Source organism: Stegostoma tigrinum, chromosome 10, assembly GCF_030684315.1.
Source record: "Stegostoma tigrinum isolate sSteTig4 chromosome 10, sSteTig4.hap1, whole genome shotgun sequence".
Taxonomy (NCBI): Eukaryota; Metazoa; Chordata; class Chondrichthyes; order Orectolobiformes; family Stegostomatidae; genus Stegostoma; species Stegostoma tigrinum.
The window spans coordinates 66,411,669-66,428,492 of record NC_081363.1 but is presented as its reverse complement, the minus strand read 5'-3'; the positions used below and the strand labels follow the sequence as shown (position 1 = coordinate 66,428,492).

At 39.4% G+C, this 16,824-nt stretch overlaps 1 protein-coding gene across 1 annotated transcript in view; it reads right to left on the bottom strand.

Moving 5' to 3' along the window:
* The window catches only part of spred1 (sprouty related EVH1 domain containing 1), a 95,610-nt gene that overhangs the window by 46,335 nt on the left and 32,451 nt on the right, over positions 1-16,824 (bottom strand). Inside the window, exon 2 of the mRNA XM_048537815.2 lies at positions 14,863-15,037. Within this exon, the coding sequence (XP_048393772.1) occupies positions 14,863-15,037 (175 nt within the window). The remainder of the gene's footprint in view (positions 1-14,862; positions 15,038-16,824) is intronic.

Here is a 16,824-nt window from a genome sequence, read left to right as displayed (position 1 = left end):
CCTGTGCTGTAGGTTTCTTTGTTAATGCTTAGTTAAATTGTTCATGTTGTGCTGCTCTTTCCATCTCCACTCATATAGTGTTTCTCTCCCACATTTGTTAATAGTCTCAGAAGTGAATGGAGGTGACAGCCAGCCATTGATTAGGTAAACAGTGCCTTGTAGAGTTTTCCAGATTTATTCACAAGCGTTTGAACAACAGACACCGAATACTTTTGGCAGGTTGCATTGTGGCCCACAGGCCACTTTTTGGACAAGTTTGGGTTGGACTGTATGGAATTTGGGCAAAAATTAATTTATATACATTATATACATACTTTGCAGAAATCAGATTGGTGATAGTGACAAATATGGTCAACTGAAGACAACCACTTGTATGTCATGCTTCTAGTCAATTTTGATAGATGTTCATGTCAATGCAGATTTATATGTAACTATTCCACAAAAAGGTTTCCAATTCAATGAACAGTTTTACTATCTTTCATAGACATGAATGACTTGTCAATAAATTTTTGAAACTAACTTGTTCTTCTTGATATTGAAGACATATAGATAATTTGCCAGCCTGCAAGTTACTGTTTGCCTTTCAGACAGAGAGTTAATTTCAATTTGCAAGATGTTGAATGAAAACGAGGTATTTAAAATCTTTTGACATTTTGTATTCTGTTGTCAATTTTGTGTAAGGAATTGGGTAAAATAGGATTTTAATTTAGGTGCAGTCATGAGGCATGTTTAACTTTGGTCATAAAGTTAAATTTGACATAGATGATGCCAGCAACATTGGCCAGGCAATAAGCCTGATAAAACAGTTTGATGACAGTGTTTTAGAGCAACTTTGCTGACAATCCAGGGTATTGTAACATGTGACTCCAAAGGATTGAAACTTTCAATGAAAAAGAAGGCCTTTTGTGCTGGCCTCTGTTGAGAGAAATTTATTTCAGGTCCAAGATAGAGCAAGGATTGAGAAATCTTAAATATTACCATTAAACATCAGCACTGATCATCAATATTCCACACACTGCAAATGCATGCCAGCTCAGTTCCTATTCCTTCAATTTATCACCAATAAGCTTTCACATTATTTCTCACACCTCAAGTCCCACACAGATGGCCAAGACACACTTGTTGCTTATCCAGAAAATGTTTTTGAACCAGTTTTATTACCAGCCGTTTCGTGATTCATAGACCTCAGTATTTGATAGAATGTGCCTAAACTTCAGCATTAGTACTCGTGTGGCTTCTTGTGCAGTATCCTTGGAATAGGATATAAAAACAAGAAACCTTTAGAAGCAACTGGTTCGGCTGCTGTTGGAGCATTGTGTTCAACTCAGGCACTGCACTTTAAGAAGGTTATTAAGCATTCAGTAAAGGGGATTTACTGGAAAGGTACCAAGGATCAGAGAGATCAATTTGGTGGAGAAACAGCAGAAGCTAGAGTTCCCCTTACTGTCGATATAATTCAAGCCAGGTTTGTTACAGATGTACAAAATAATGAATGGTTTTAATAAAGTAAATAAAATGAATCTCTTGCAGTGACAGTCAACCAGTATTCAAAGGACACAGGTTGAAGGTGAAAGGCAAAAGAACCAGAAGTGAGATGACGAATTTGAAAAAAAAATACACCAAACCATTGTGGTTTATTAGATTCAATGAGGAAAGTGGTGTAAACAGTTTCAGTAGTAACTTTCAGAACTGGGTAAATACATTAAAGGGAAAAAAATATATAGGAAACAAAGTTACTGTGTGACAACGGAAGTACAGGGGAGTGGAACTCATTGGGTGGTGGTCTGATATGGTTCATTCAGAGTCAGAGTTGCTGTGGCAATATGCATTTTTACATGCTTCAGTCTGGAGCTGTAAATAGTGATCGTTGATGCTCTTAACTACTGCCCACAACAATGTTGACTAGGAATTTCTCTTGCTCTTAGCACCTTCCATTTTTGTTTATTTAGAAGATTTACAGGTTGATAATTTTTGGCCATGTTACAAATATATCTTCCTTCGCCATCAAGTCCCATTCTGGCTCAGAGGTGGCTGTGCTATGCATTGCACCACAACATATTTGACTAACCAGTTAGCTCTATCTAAAAGTCTGCACCAACATAATGGGCTGAATGATAGTCTGTGCTGGATCACTCTAAGAATCTGTAATCTTAAAATCCAATTATACAATATCCACTACAGTCCCTACACCAACGTACCAACTTCCTTAAAGTTAAACTCTCATTAAACATGCAAATTATGCTTCAGGTCAGGGGAGCGGTTCTTGAAACTCACTTGAGTTGGAGGGAAAAGGAAGACAAACTAAGTCAGTATTTACAACAAATTATCTCTTAGTTATGGCAAAGTCCTTCTAATATGCAATTCACAATCAATTTAGCAAGTACTTAGAAATGTCTGGGATAATCATGAACAACCACTACAGTCTTGTTAAAAGCAAGTTACTTCTGACCAAAGATATTGGGAACTGCAGATGCTGGGGAATCCAAGATAATAAAGTGTGAGGCTGGATGAACACAGCAGGCCAAGCAGCATCTCAGGAGCACAAAAGCTGATGTTTCGGACCTGATGAAGGGTCTAGGCCCGAAACGTCAGCTTTTGTGCTCCTGAGATGCTGCTTGGCCTGTTGTGTTCATCCAGCCTCACACTTAATTAACTTTACTTTTGACCAAATTTGACAGAAACTTTTCCAAAAATTTTACTTTATTCACATGGTTTTTCAGTAAGAGTCATCAAAATATATTGCAAGATGTTTTTTTAAAATAACTTTAGGCATTTGGTTTGGTCAGGCAGACCAATGTGCACTGATATAGCACCTATCATTACTAGAAGATCCTCTAATGTACTCCTCAAACAATGAAGTTAGGTTTTAATCAAAAGGATAATAGCGAACAAGTGTAAGGGGATTAAATTGATTCAAAGGATTAATTAGGATAGTTAGGAATAATGAAATAATAATGTGGGTGCTCTATATTAAAGTGAATATTAATATAGATATAGAATAAAGAGATATTAAAGCGCAAGTCTGAAACTCAAAAGGTATACCAGATCATAGAAACAAGGAAAGATTTGAGAAACTCAAACTACCACTTCATTTCCCCACACTAAACCTCATCAGCCATACTTTTATTCAATAAAATATTCTATGTCCATCTGCAACTTTCCTCTCCTATCCTCTCACATTCTAAATGTTCATTTATTTCATACTATTTTTGACTCAAATCCATCTCAAAGTTTGGATTATGAGCCAAATCAGCTTCACAGCACAACTGGGTATTAATATTATTATTCTCCTGTGTTACACCATTATATAGTTAAATATTAAGTAGTATAACACAACTGTAATGACAGAATGTGTTGACCTATTCAGACTGACTAGGTTATTGTACATAAGTGATGATATAAGGAAAGAACCTTACTAAAGTGGAAAAATGAGGGACTATCATTTAACTTACCACTGTAACAATGGCCAGTTGCAGAGCTAAATTTCTAAAAGTAAAAGAAAATCTGAATATTGTGCATATGTCAGACTATATTTGCCTTTCAGTTCGGAACAAAAAGTAGGTTTGAAGAGTTTTATTCTCCATTTCCTTATCACTTGTCTTGGACCATGTCTCTCCTTACTAAATTTTTGGAGTGCAAGAAATTTCACCAAATTTTTTTTGTCTCAGATTATGGTAGCGAAACTTCTTTGAACTGCGTCCAGTGAAATTTATACCTTTTTGGCAATATCAATGTGTGTTGTGGTGTTGGAGGCCACTGTATTGTTATCTGTACAAGGGAGGCAACAGGCCAGCGGTAGTGTTGCTGGATTGTTAATCCTGAGGCCCAACTAATGTTCGAAGGAGCTAGGTTCGGATTCTGCCACGGCAGATGATGGAATTTGAATTCAATAAAAATCTGGGATTAAAAATTTAATGATGACCATGAATCTGCTGTCAGTTGTTGGGAAAAGCCCATCACATTCACCAATGACCTTTAGGGGAGGAAACTGCCTGGCCTGGCCTACATGTGACTGCAGACCCATAAGAATGCGGGTGAGCAATAAATGCTGGTCTAGCCAGCAATGCTCACACACACACACACACACACACACACACACACACACACACACACAGAGTTAAAGAGAGTTCTGAAAAGATTTACAAGGATGTGGCCAGACTGGAGGGTTTGAGTTATAAGGAGAGGCTGGATAGGCTGTGACTTTGTTCAGTGAAGCATAGAAGGTTGACGGATAACATTATAGAGGTTTATAAAATCAAGAGTGGCATAGATAAGGTGAATAGCAAAGGTCTTTTCCATAAGATATGGGAGTTCAAAACTAGAGGGAATATCTTTAACATGCGAGGAGACAGATTTAAAGGGACCCGAGGGTCAACTTTTCCACACAGAGGATGGTGCGTATATGGAATGAACTGTCACAGGAAGTGGCAGATACAGGTACCTTACAACATTTAAAAGACTTTTCCATAGGCACATGAATAGGAAAGGTGTGGATGGATTTGGGCCAAATGCAGGCAAATGGGACTAGTTTAGTTTGGAGCAAAAACAAAGTTGCTGGAAAAGCACAGCAGGTCTGGCAGCATTTGTGAAGGAATAAAAACAGAGTTGACGTTTCAGGTCCAGTGACCCTTCCTCAGAACTGATAGTGGCTGAAAAAAGGTCAGTTTAAATGCAGAAAAAAGAGAGGGGGAATAGGGTAGAAAGTAAACAATAGTATGTGTAAAGAGAGGGAGAAGCAGTTGGACAGACAAAGATTTGATAACTTTCAGCTGGGAGGGGGATACAGTTGTTAATGGGAACTATTAGTGACTAACAACAGTGGTGTGTAATGGGAAGTGCAGGTGAAGTGTTGCCTCACCTGGAAGGTATGTTTGGGCCCTTGGATACCAGGGAGGAAGGAGGTAAATGTGCTGGTGTTGCACCTTTGCTGGTTACACGGAAAGGTGCCATAGGGCTGTGGGGTGGTTGGCAGTGAAGAAAGTGTGGACCAGGGTGTCGTGGAGGGAATGGTCCCTGCGGAAGGGAGGGGAGGGGAATATGTGTCTGGTGGTGGCATCTTGCTCAAGGTGGCAGAAATGGTGACTGATGATCTTCTGGATGCGGATGCTTGTAGGATGGCAGGTAATGACACGGGAAACCCTATCGCTGCTGTGGGAGGCAAGAGAAGGGGTGAGGGCAGAAGTGGGGGAGATGGGTCGGATCCAGTTGAAGGCCCTGTCTACAACGTTGTTGAGGATTCCTCAGTTGAACAAGAAGGTGGATAGTTTAGTTTGGTTATCTTGGTCAGCAAGGACGAGTTGGGCCAAAGGGTCTGTTTCCGTGCTGTATGACTCTATTAATATGCAATTTACTTTGCTCCTTCTGGTTAATAAAGATGAATCGTTTTATTAGCTCAACTGTTCCTTCTGCAGAAGAGGCTTACACTCATAAAAGTCCACTATTTCAGGAAAACATTACAAATAATGAGGTGATGTTATTCTCTGAATTAAAGCCCCTTAATAACAACAATGCTATGGCTAAACAAGGCACAAATAACCCTCCTATATTAATAAATTTATTTCTTGCACTGTTACTTGTCCGCTGATTTATAATTTTGGTCTGACAATTGGTTTTCAGATAAAGGAAGAGTTATTCTATTGGATTCACAACGACTACTGCTGCTGGTCGAAGAATTTATATTACTTAGAGTGCTGAAAGAACTATATCACCTGCTTGATACTGGAAGGATGTTTGCTTCTGGTGGTGAAGGCCAGAACTAGGAAACATCACTTAAGAATCAGAGGTCTTCCTTCTAACTGCTGAGGGGTGAAAATATTCTTCCTTTGAGATGCATGGGCTCCACGGTGACTTGGCCATGTGGATTCAGGATTGGCTTGCCCACAGAAGGATGAGGTTAGTGGTGGAAGGGTGTTTTTCAGGTTGGAGGTCCGTGACTAGAGCTGCAAGGATCCATTCTTGGACCTCTGCTATTTGTGATACAGGTAGTTCCCCTATATCACAATAGTTGCGTTTTTGTGTGACCTTGCACTATAGGAAATAGATATACTGGCACAGCAGAAAGTTCGCGTTATCCAAACAGCATCCACTATTCATCAATCGCGTTACAGTCAATTCGCGAGAACAAAACACGAGTTATAGCATAACTACCGAAATATAAATGATTTGGATGAAAATGTAGCTGGGTGGGTTGGTAAGTTAGTAGATGATACAAAGATTGTGCAGTTGTGAATAGTGTCGAAGATTGTCAAAGGATACCGTGGGATATAGATCAGTTGCAGATATGGGTGGAGAAATGCAATTTAATGTAGAGATGTAGTTTAATCCAGGTAAGTGTCAGGTGTTGCACTTTGGTAGATCAAATTTTATGGAAAAGTATACGGTTGATGGCAGTCCTTGAACAGCTTTGATATACAGAGGGATGTTGAGTTCAAGACCACAGCTCCCTGAAAGAGGCCACACAAGTAAATAAGCTGGTAGAGAAGGCATATGGATGCTTGCCTTTATTGATCAGGGAATTGAGTACAAGAGTCAGGATGTCATGGTGCAACTGTATAAGACTTTGGTTAAGCCACACTTAGAGTATTGTGTTCAGTTCTGGTCACCACATTACAGTAGGATGTGGAGGCTTTGAAGAGGGTGCAGAAGAGGTTTACGAGGAAGCTGCCTGGATTAGAGGGGGAGAGGCAATAAAGACTCGGGTTGTTTTCTCTGGAGTGGAGGAGGCTGAGGGGAGGCTTGAAAGAAGTCCATAAAATTACGAGATGCAGAGATAGCGTTGATGGTCACAATCTTGTTCACAGAGTTGTCATGTCAGAAACTAGGGGCCATGCATTTAAGGTAAAAGGGAGAGATGTAAGGAGCAAGTTTTTCTTCACAGAGAGTGTTAGGAGCCTGGAACACACTGCCAAAGATGGTGGTGGAGGCAGATATAATAGGGCTGTTTAAGAGACTTTTAGATGAGTGCATTAATATGCAAGGAATAAGCCAAAGACAGGCAGAAGGGATTAATTTAATTTTGTGTCATGTTGAACAAAACATTGTGGGCCAAAGGGCCCATTCCTGTGCTGCATTGTCCTATGTTCTATGTTTGAGAGTCATTAGTCAGAAGCATTCTCTTCCTCAGAAAGCAGCAGAGGCTCAGTCATTGAATTTGTTCAAGTCTATGTGATTTGATTAGCAAAGGAGTCTAGGGTCATAGGAGAAACCCAGGATGTTGAAACCATAACCAAACTGTTCATGAGCTTTTGAGTAGAAAACAAGCTTAGAAGTCTGAATGACAAAATCCTGCTGATAAGTCTTATGTTTTTATTTGTTTAGCATTATAAAGTAGAGTATCCTGGCATTGACCAGAACCACATCAACAAACATACCCTGTGCTGATGCTATTGTCAAAGTATACACTGATTTACAATAATCATATTGCTGATTGTCCAACCCTTGCTCCCATTATTGGTGACAGGATTTTCAGTTGCCATGTCAGGATTCTATGGGATTCTTCTGGATCTCTGCAACGATGTTCCCTATGTTTTAAAAACATTCTCAAAGCTAAGTAATTTCAATCATCATACATAATCTCTCTTCTTCTGTCATGCTTCTATCCTTATTACCATGGTAAATAACTTTATAGAAAACATATTTTATGTTGGTAAATCCCTCCTTTACTTTTACACATTTGTTTATCCCCATACTTCCTTGCTTTGACATATATCTATCATTTCAGAAATAGTAGCCTGGAACTTAGCTGGTTACATTTGACTGACTTGACAAGGCTGCATTTGACTGAATATGATATCAAGGAGCCTTAGCAAAACTAGAGTCAATGGGAAAAAGGGGGTTGAAGACAGATCTGACAAAAAGGAAGATGGTTGCAGATGTTGGAGATCAGACAGTTCAACCCCAAAACATTGCTGTCTGCGTTTCTCAGGGTAGTGTTGTTGGCCTAAACATGTTCAGCTACCTGGCCAACGACCCTCTCTCCATCATAACTTCCGAAATAGGATGTTCACTAATGATTGCTCAATGTTCAGCACCATTTGAGACTCCTTTGTACTGAAGCAGGCTATGTCCAAATGTAACAAATCCTAGACAATACTCAGGGGACAATAAGTGGCAAGTAACTGTTGGGCCACACAAGTGCTAGTTATTGACCATTGTCAACAAGACAGAACTGCAACCATTGACACATGACATTCAAAAGAATTATCCTTGCTGAATCCCCCAGTATCATATGGACATTTTGGGGACTACCACAGTCCAGAAACTGGACTGGAATTTGCTTTGTAAATGCTATGGCTATAAGTGCAGGTCAGAGGCTAGGAATCCTGCAACAAGCAACTCCTCCCATACTCCCAGTCCACCATGGGGAAGGCACATGACGGAACAGTGCCCAGTTGACTGGATGAATGTTGTTTCAAACTTGAAGAAGATTGATACCATCCCGGACAAAGCAGCCTGCTTGATTCACAATACATCCACAAATACTCACACCTTCCATTGCCAATGCACACTAGCAATAGCGTGCACTATCTACAAGATACAATGCAGAAATTCTCTTTCAATAGCAACTTCCAAAGCCACAATCACTCTTATCTCAAAAGATAATGGCAGCAGAGATATGGGAACACTGCAATGTACAAGTTCCCCACAAAGTCACTCACCAACCTGACTTCGAATTATATTGTCACTGCTTCACCATCACTGGGTCAAAATCCTGGAGTTCCCTTCCTAATTGTATTGTGCATCTACCTACACTATATGGACTGCAGCAGTTCAAGTCAGTTCACCATCAGCTTCTCAAGGGCAACTAGGGATGGGCAGTAAATACCAGTGATGCCTACATCCCATGAAGGAATAAAAATATCAGTCATTGCCCCAACAGTTCATCTCACAGTACCACATTATTTTCATCAGTGATTCAATGATATTATTCCATGTCTCTGGTTAATGTTTGCAATAGTGATAAACATGCACAAAAGCAAAGACGCATAAGGGAATGATATACTCACATTTACAAATATTTTCTTAAAGTTATTTACTTTTTCAATTACAAGGATACAAATCTGACAGGATATAAGTTGCATTAGACTCCTGACAGGTATCTGATATCCAGCATGAACAACAAACAAGTCTACGTGCAGTTGTACTGTCATTGGGTTGGGTGTTCTGTGTTTAGAAACAGGGTAGTCTTAGTGGAGAGGAACCACATCTGACAGCATTATGGATGGAAGGGATATCCCAAATCTGGCAGCATATACTTTGCATGAACATTGCATTAACTGTTTTATGATTGGTTTCCAGAAAAATAAATACTACTTCCTTAAATAATATCACAGCAGCATAAATAAACATAAAAATTCCATTCAGTACTGACGTGGAACAGTAAACACATGACTGCTTTAGAGTTTTCTTTACTCTGGGATAGTGAAACACGGTTTGTACTGTTTGCATCTTGGAAAGTGGGTGACAGGGCTTGCAAAAGCTTCCTTGTGAATGGCTAGTTATGGTAGCCAAATGTGACAGTAGGGTTGGCATGCAACATTGATGCTGCAGCCTGTGCAGAATCAGGTTTCGGAATGTGAATTTTGTTTTTTACATTAATTTAGAAAGTGTGATTGGTGTTGGGGTATGTTGTATAGTATACTGAATGGTAGCAAATAGTTTGGGGTGGAGTGAAGACAAATTGGGTGAAATAAAAAGTGGATGGGTTTCATGATACTGGAGCAACCTTGTAATGATGGCATGGAGCTATATATTACTGAAAATAAATAAGTGTGGGCAGAGTTAGTCCAGAAGAGTCACATAAACACATGAACATGAACACCTGAAGATGATGGATTAATACTTCACTTATACAAGTGCTAATCAATGCATGATTTGTCTATAACTACAATGTAGAGAAGTTTTTAATATAATGTATAATAAATAGTGACTTTGACGTCTAAACTTGAAGGCAGTTCAATTCTTTACCTTCTCCTCAACCAGTCTATACAGAACCAAACTCAATGTGGCATCAAACCACATGATGAAAGGAAAATTTATTTCGAGTTAAGATTGTAAAGGATAGCCAGCAATTGAAGGTGAAGGAATTCTGCGGGTTGTCAGTAGTTGGGGAACTAGTCATTCATCATGATGACCAGAGTGGGATAGTAACAACTTATGATGATGTTAAGCAAATAATAATGGATTGGAAATAATGAGTTGCTAAAAGTGGTGAGTACTGAAGGAGAAGATAGCTGAGATGGCAAGCTATTAAAAAGAAAATAGTGCTAGGAAATGCAGCAGGCTTGGCAGCGTCAGCACAGAGAGAAACAATTATGGTTTTGAATCAGAAATTATTCTTCTGCTAAGTGATAAGTCTGATTTGGAGGTATTGAGACAATGAATTTTCGAACAAAACAATGGGTACTTAAATAAGGGAAACAGTTGATTTATTGATTTATTGTTACATGTATTTTATTACAAATATGATAAAAATTGTTGTAATGTGTTGCCATTGTCTGTTGGCATCTTGAGACACAGAAAATAAACCAGAACGCAGGATATAAAGGCACAGAAAACAACAAAGTTCAACTTTACATTTCCTGCTTGTTAAGTGGTCTTTGGAATGGCACCTGCATTCTAGCTCAGCCATGGGCCTGGTTCCAGGCTCACCCACCCCGATGCCAAGACCATCGCATCCATACCACAAACAAACATGGGCCTGCATTGTCAAGTGACGAGCACAAAGCAGTCAGCCAGCCTCGAATCTCGACGACACTGCAGTGTTCCAGCCACTGCTGGAACAAACAGTCGCCACTCTCCAGCGCCACCTCGTCTCCGCTGATGCTCCCACGACTTTGCAATGGGCCGAACTCGCTGATGGAGGCGCTGCCAATGCTGTTGAGTCCCATGCTGGGCCCAAACTCACTACCACGAGACCGCACTGACCGACCTTACTCATGCAGTCACCACCGATGCCACTGAGTCCCGCACTGGGCCCAAACTCATCTCCACTGTTGCCATGAATCTGTGTTGGGCTCACCTCGCCAATACTGGCGCAACTGACCTCTTCACAAGAAGGTTAAGGTCAAAAAGGATTATGGCAAAAGTAAAAAGTTAAGATAAAAAAACTGGACAGAAGAAAGGAATGGACAGGCCCAGGCTCAGAAAACCAAAGGTGTCTACTCTGCCACTGCTATCTTAAATGTATCAAATGGACCCGTATGGGAGGGGCAAAGAAGGCTTTTAAGACAGGACAAAAATTGTAGACTATACTCTCAGACAAATAAAACTGGAGCACAGCTGGATGGAAGAAAGAATTTGGAGAACAAGATGAAAAGTATGAACTAAGTCAATGTAGGGAGCCATAAGGAAGAGGTGAATGACTTTCCCTCAGAGTAATTATCATCCCAGTGGACTACTAGGCAACCTGAACTAGAAGAGGAGGGTCTTCCCAAATTAATGCATGAGATATCAAAGCAAATGAATAAATTAAACATTGCAGATAGTCTAGCGATACTTACTGAGGGACCTCTCAAAAAAATAAAAGTGCCATTCAGCCTTAAAATGGGTTTTGGGAAAATAAAGGCGGTCAGGTGTTGGCAGCCTAGCAATTTAAAAAGGTTCAGAATAGGCTTCAGTGCAAGTGCCTAAATAGAATGGGCCTTTTCCCCTTTCTAGGCTCTACCAGAACATTTAAAAAAAGTCCTCCAGCAAGTCAGCTGGCAATATAAACCATTGGAAGGATTTAGAAAATGAGGGCTCCATCCTTTCCAACGCTAGTAAATAAATGAAATATTAATAAAAAAAATTGCCATGGCTGCAAGCTGCCTCGGTAAGAAGAAATAATTGTGTGAACATTTTAAGAAGGTACATTTTTAAAAACCTTCTGAAATTAATAGCTGCCTGAGTAGGAGCGGGTTGGCTGCAAGCTACCTATTTGATTGTAAAAATGTTCAGAGAGGATCTGGATATAAAACAAAAACAGATCTAATTTTTCAATTTGAAAATCAACTGGATGTAAGTGAAATGGTTATGAATCAAGCAGGAGTGACCAAGGATTTGGGCACAGTGAGGAAAAAACAAATTGCAGAAGTTATGATGAAGCTATGAATAAAAACTTTAACTTGCATTTCAGAGAGCAACAGACATAGATATGACTAAATTGTGACACATAAAATGCATGCACACACATTTTTAATTAGTCACTCAGCGATCTCCTGTGGAGTTACCCAGTGAGTCAGTTGGCATAACGATGGATAATAGGAATATTATTAATCAAGGCAAGTATGGGGGTGGGAAGTGCAAGAGGGAGCAATTCATACTTACAGGGACGACAGTGCACCTAAGTCTTAGAATAATTAATTTATGAATATCTATATATTCACTCAGTCACTATTCTGTATGTGCAATTGGTTTATTCTAACCATGTTTCTCAAATGGTTTTCAGTACATGGCTTTTTCTTCTACTGTCTGATTTCCTTTAGTATTTCTTAAACTTTTTGATGCTTCAACTAATTGGTTCTGTATCTACATTTTTCCCTGTTTTTTTGTGTGCTTCAAAGATTTTACCTGCTCTTATTCTCCTCAGTTCTAAGTTTGATAACATCTGGGTCACTGTTGTCTGGAAGGCAGAAAAGGGTTGGGCCTAGAGATGCTGGACAGGAGTCCAAGGGAAGAAGTCACATATTGAGGTGGCTGAGTCTGAAGACCATATGTTTGCCTGTTTCAAAGATCGATCATCAGTGGGAGGCTGTGAGATCTGAGAAACATGTCAGTTCCGGCTCAGTTTGGAACATTCTTACTTCTGAGCCAGAACATTATGCATCTCAAGGCACACTCTTGGCCAGCATTCCATCATGGTGCTACATTGCTGGAGATCCTATATTTCAGACAGACTTTTCAAATCGAGGCCAATCTTTCCAATCAATTGGTTGTAAAAATAGCCCATGCCACTATTTTGGAGAAGAGCTGTGGAGTTATCCCCAGTGTTTGGGCCAATACTTATCCTATAATCAACTTTGCAGAAACAGCATATTTGATCACTGTCTCATTGCTGCCATCAGTTATTACGTTCAAATTGGCTGCAATGTTACAAGACAACAGTAACTTAAACTTTAAAGTACTTGATTAGCTGAAAAGTGCTTTGAGATGTACAGTAGTTGTGAAAGGCAGAATACAAATGCAAAATTCTCTTCTGAGGTAGGGACAGGAAAAGATTTGGTGTGGAATAGAAGGAAATTGAAACAACTGTAATATGTGTACATAGGTTTCAATGTGCCAGGTGCTGTGACACAGAAATCGCAGAAGTTGTAGAATTAAATTGCATACGCAATCCACTTATCATAATTAAAAGTTGCTCAATTTAAATTGAAATCTTTATATAATATTATTATAACATATTATGAAAATGGGCTAATCCAGAAAGCTGTATAGCTTGATTTAGTTTAAAATCAAAAATTGTAAGGAACAAGGGCAGACCACCTAGCCCTCCCAAGTCTGTTCTGCCACTTAGTAAGGTCATGGCTGACTTGATTAAGAAGCTCGACTCTATATTCTTGCATTTCCCCAACAAACTTTGACTCCTTGGTAATCAAGAATCAAACAATCTATCTACTTCTGCCATAAAAAATATTTAAAGATTCTGCATTCACTGCCTTTTAAGGAAGGAAATTCCAAAGACACTCAACCCTCAGAAATATTTCATCTTCATCTCTGTCCTAAATGGGTGGCCCTTACTATTAAACTCTGACTCCTGTTCTAGATTGTCCTATAAGGGAAACGTCCCTTCCACATCCACACAGTCAAATCTCCTCAGGATCTTATATGTTGCAATTAAGTTACTTCTGACTCTTATATACTCCAGCTGATATAGGCCTAGGTTGTCTTGGCTTTCCTTATAAGGCAATTGACTCATTTCAGGAATTAGTCAAATAAACCTTTTCTGAGCTGTTGCAATGCAACCAGTGCCGTACACAGTGGGCTAAATGCAGCCTCACCAATGCTCTGTACAACTGAAGAATAGCCTCCCCCTTTTACATTCAATTTCCCTCGGCGAAAACAATAACATTCTATTAACTTTCCTGATTACTTGCTGCACTCTACATATCAATTCATGCACCAGCACTCCCAGGTCTCTCTGCACCTCAGAGTTCTGCAACCTCTCACCATTCGGATAATTTATTTTCACTCTGTGCCAAAGTGGACAGTTTCACACATCCCTACATTATACTCCATTTGCCATATATTTGCCCACTCACGTAACCAAACCACATCTTTTTGTGGATTGCTTATATCCTCTTGACAACTCGCTTTCCTACCTATTTTTTGTCATCAGCAAATTTGGCTACCATTTCTTCAGTCCCTTCCGCCAAATCATTTATATAAATTGTAAAAAACTTTGACCTCAATGTCAACCACTGCGGTGCACCACTTGTGACATCCTGCCAGCCTGAATAAAACACACTTATTGCCCACTCTCTGTTTCCTATTGGCTAACCAATCGATCCATGCCAATCCATTAAGCTAACGTGATTACCTTTTATTTTCCACAGTACTTATGATATGGAATCTTTTCAAATGCCTTCTGGAAATCCAATTACAATACACCCACTGGCTCCTCTTTATCTGGAAAACAAGTTACTTCTTCAAAGAACTCCAATAAATTAGTTAAATATGATTTTCCTTTGGTAAAATCACCTTGACTCTGCCTGGTTGTCTTGAACTTATTCAAGTATCCTATGTTAACTTTTTTAACCATAGCTTCTAACAATGTCCCCAAGACAACTGTAAGCTGTATTCAGGAAATAAAATTCTCCCAGATCATACAGAATATCCATCCATGAAGATGAAGCACAATGTCTTTAAGTAAAATAAACCACGTACCGTTTTGTCTCGGAGCCTTTCTCCATGGATTAGGAAATCATCACCCTCACTTTCACCCAGGTGGTCTTTAAAAACAGTGACACAGCTGAGGCCACCACCTCCCAGTGGCACCCATCCTCCACTTGAGTCATCACGGGTCATCACCACTGCTCGCACACGCGCAAAGTAACTATCACTGAAAAAGACAACAGCAAATTAGATTTTCCTACTCTTAGCAATGTTTTCATTCCAGCTTACGTACAAATCAAACTTGAGGGAAAAATGACTCACTCCTAAGTCTCCAAGAATACAGCTTTACATCAGTAGCTAGGATGCGCATTTGAAACAGCTGTCCACTGTAGTGACTATACCAAGGTCAGCCATATGGACCTCACAGAACATGAGTTCCTTGATCAGGGATGTTTCTCTGGTCGAATCAGGAAGCCATGGCTGACAACGGAGTTTCAGGTATTCTGTTCACACTGACAGCTAGCTCTGAGGAAGCTAGATCAGTGTCAAGGGCACTCCATTTGACTTGGTGATGGGATACTGGCCTGTGTGGAGTTATTGCATTCTTTATCCTGAACTTCTCTGCTCCATCCAAATAGTTAACAATGCAATGTAGCAGAATGGGGAATTAATGCCCAAGTAACATGTTTGTAACTTTAAAATACGCATAATAAAACAAACAGTTTTTCTAAGAAATACTGCAGTCATATGTTAATGAATGCATATCATACTAGAAACAATAAAGGCTTACTGTGATAATGGGATCTGCATGCTTTTTTAATCAAGTTTAGCAAGAGATTCAATAGTTTAAAAACAATTATATTCTGTGAGAGGTCTAAACACAAAAGTGTGACATTATGCAGGCCTAGTCAACCCATTTGTTTAGTAACTTATTCACCACCCCAAGCCGTGATTTCCTCCATCACTGGAATGCCCAGTGACAGCACTGTGCGTAATTGATAAGATGCACTGCAGTAACTTTTCAAAGCTTCTTCTATGTGTCCTTTCAAACCCTTGATCTCTGCCACACAAAGATATGGGCAGCAATCACTTGGGAACACTGCAAGTTTACATCCAAGTCATACACGTTCCTGGCTTGGATATATGTCACTGCTGCTTTATTCTTATTGGATCAAAATTCTGAAACTCTTAAACAGCACTGTAGAAGTACATACACCACATGTGGTGATTCAAAGCAGCTCACCAACACTTTCTCAAGGGCAAGTAAGATTATTTGTAAAAATGATCAATCATTTTTCCTTAACAGTGTAAATGCCAAACTTTCACAAAGTATCTTTATTTATGATAGAAGAAAGGCAAGGAAAAGAAACTAGAAGCCATAGTTTGAAAAAGCTGAGAGAGGGATTTGCCGAAGAAGATACATTAATGAAGACCGTGTTTCTTTTACCAGCAGCTCCCCAACTCCTCAAGTAAGAATGCCCTTGCTCCTCTACTCTTCATAGCTGAGTATAATTAAAAATACTTCATGGAAGTCTTGCACAAAAGAATATTTCTCCCATAAGTAAAGCCACCCAAAAAAAAGAAGTGCTTAAAAAATTTAAGAATCAAAACTTTAGGTGAAATCGGTGAGTGAAAATGACTCTCCAAAATTGGCAACATTTTAAAATATGCAACTGTTTAGGCAGTGCAAACAGATCTTGAAATTTCACTGGATAGAAATACATTCACGATGTTGCTTATCGATCTTTTGCTTGTTCGCCAAACAAAATAACCTTATAGTGCTGTGCAAGTAAAAATATTGACGATGTCTAAGCCATACCTGCAAAGGCAGAAATAAATGTCTCACGCTTCAAGTTGACCTCTTCAAGTTCAATTTGAAACATTAACACTGCAACAGTTAGCCAATATCTTCTGGGGGTAGGAAACATTAGGGAATTTAACTACCAGTGAAAGGCTTGCCATGTTCAAAAGACTAGTGTAACCTTAGTTTTGATTCCTTTTCAGTTTGCTTCT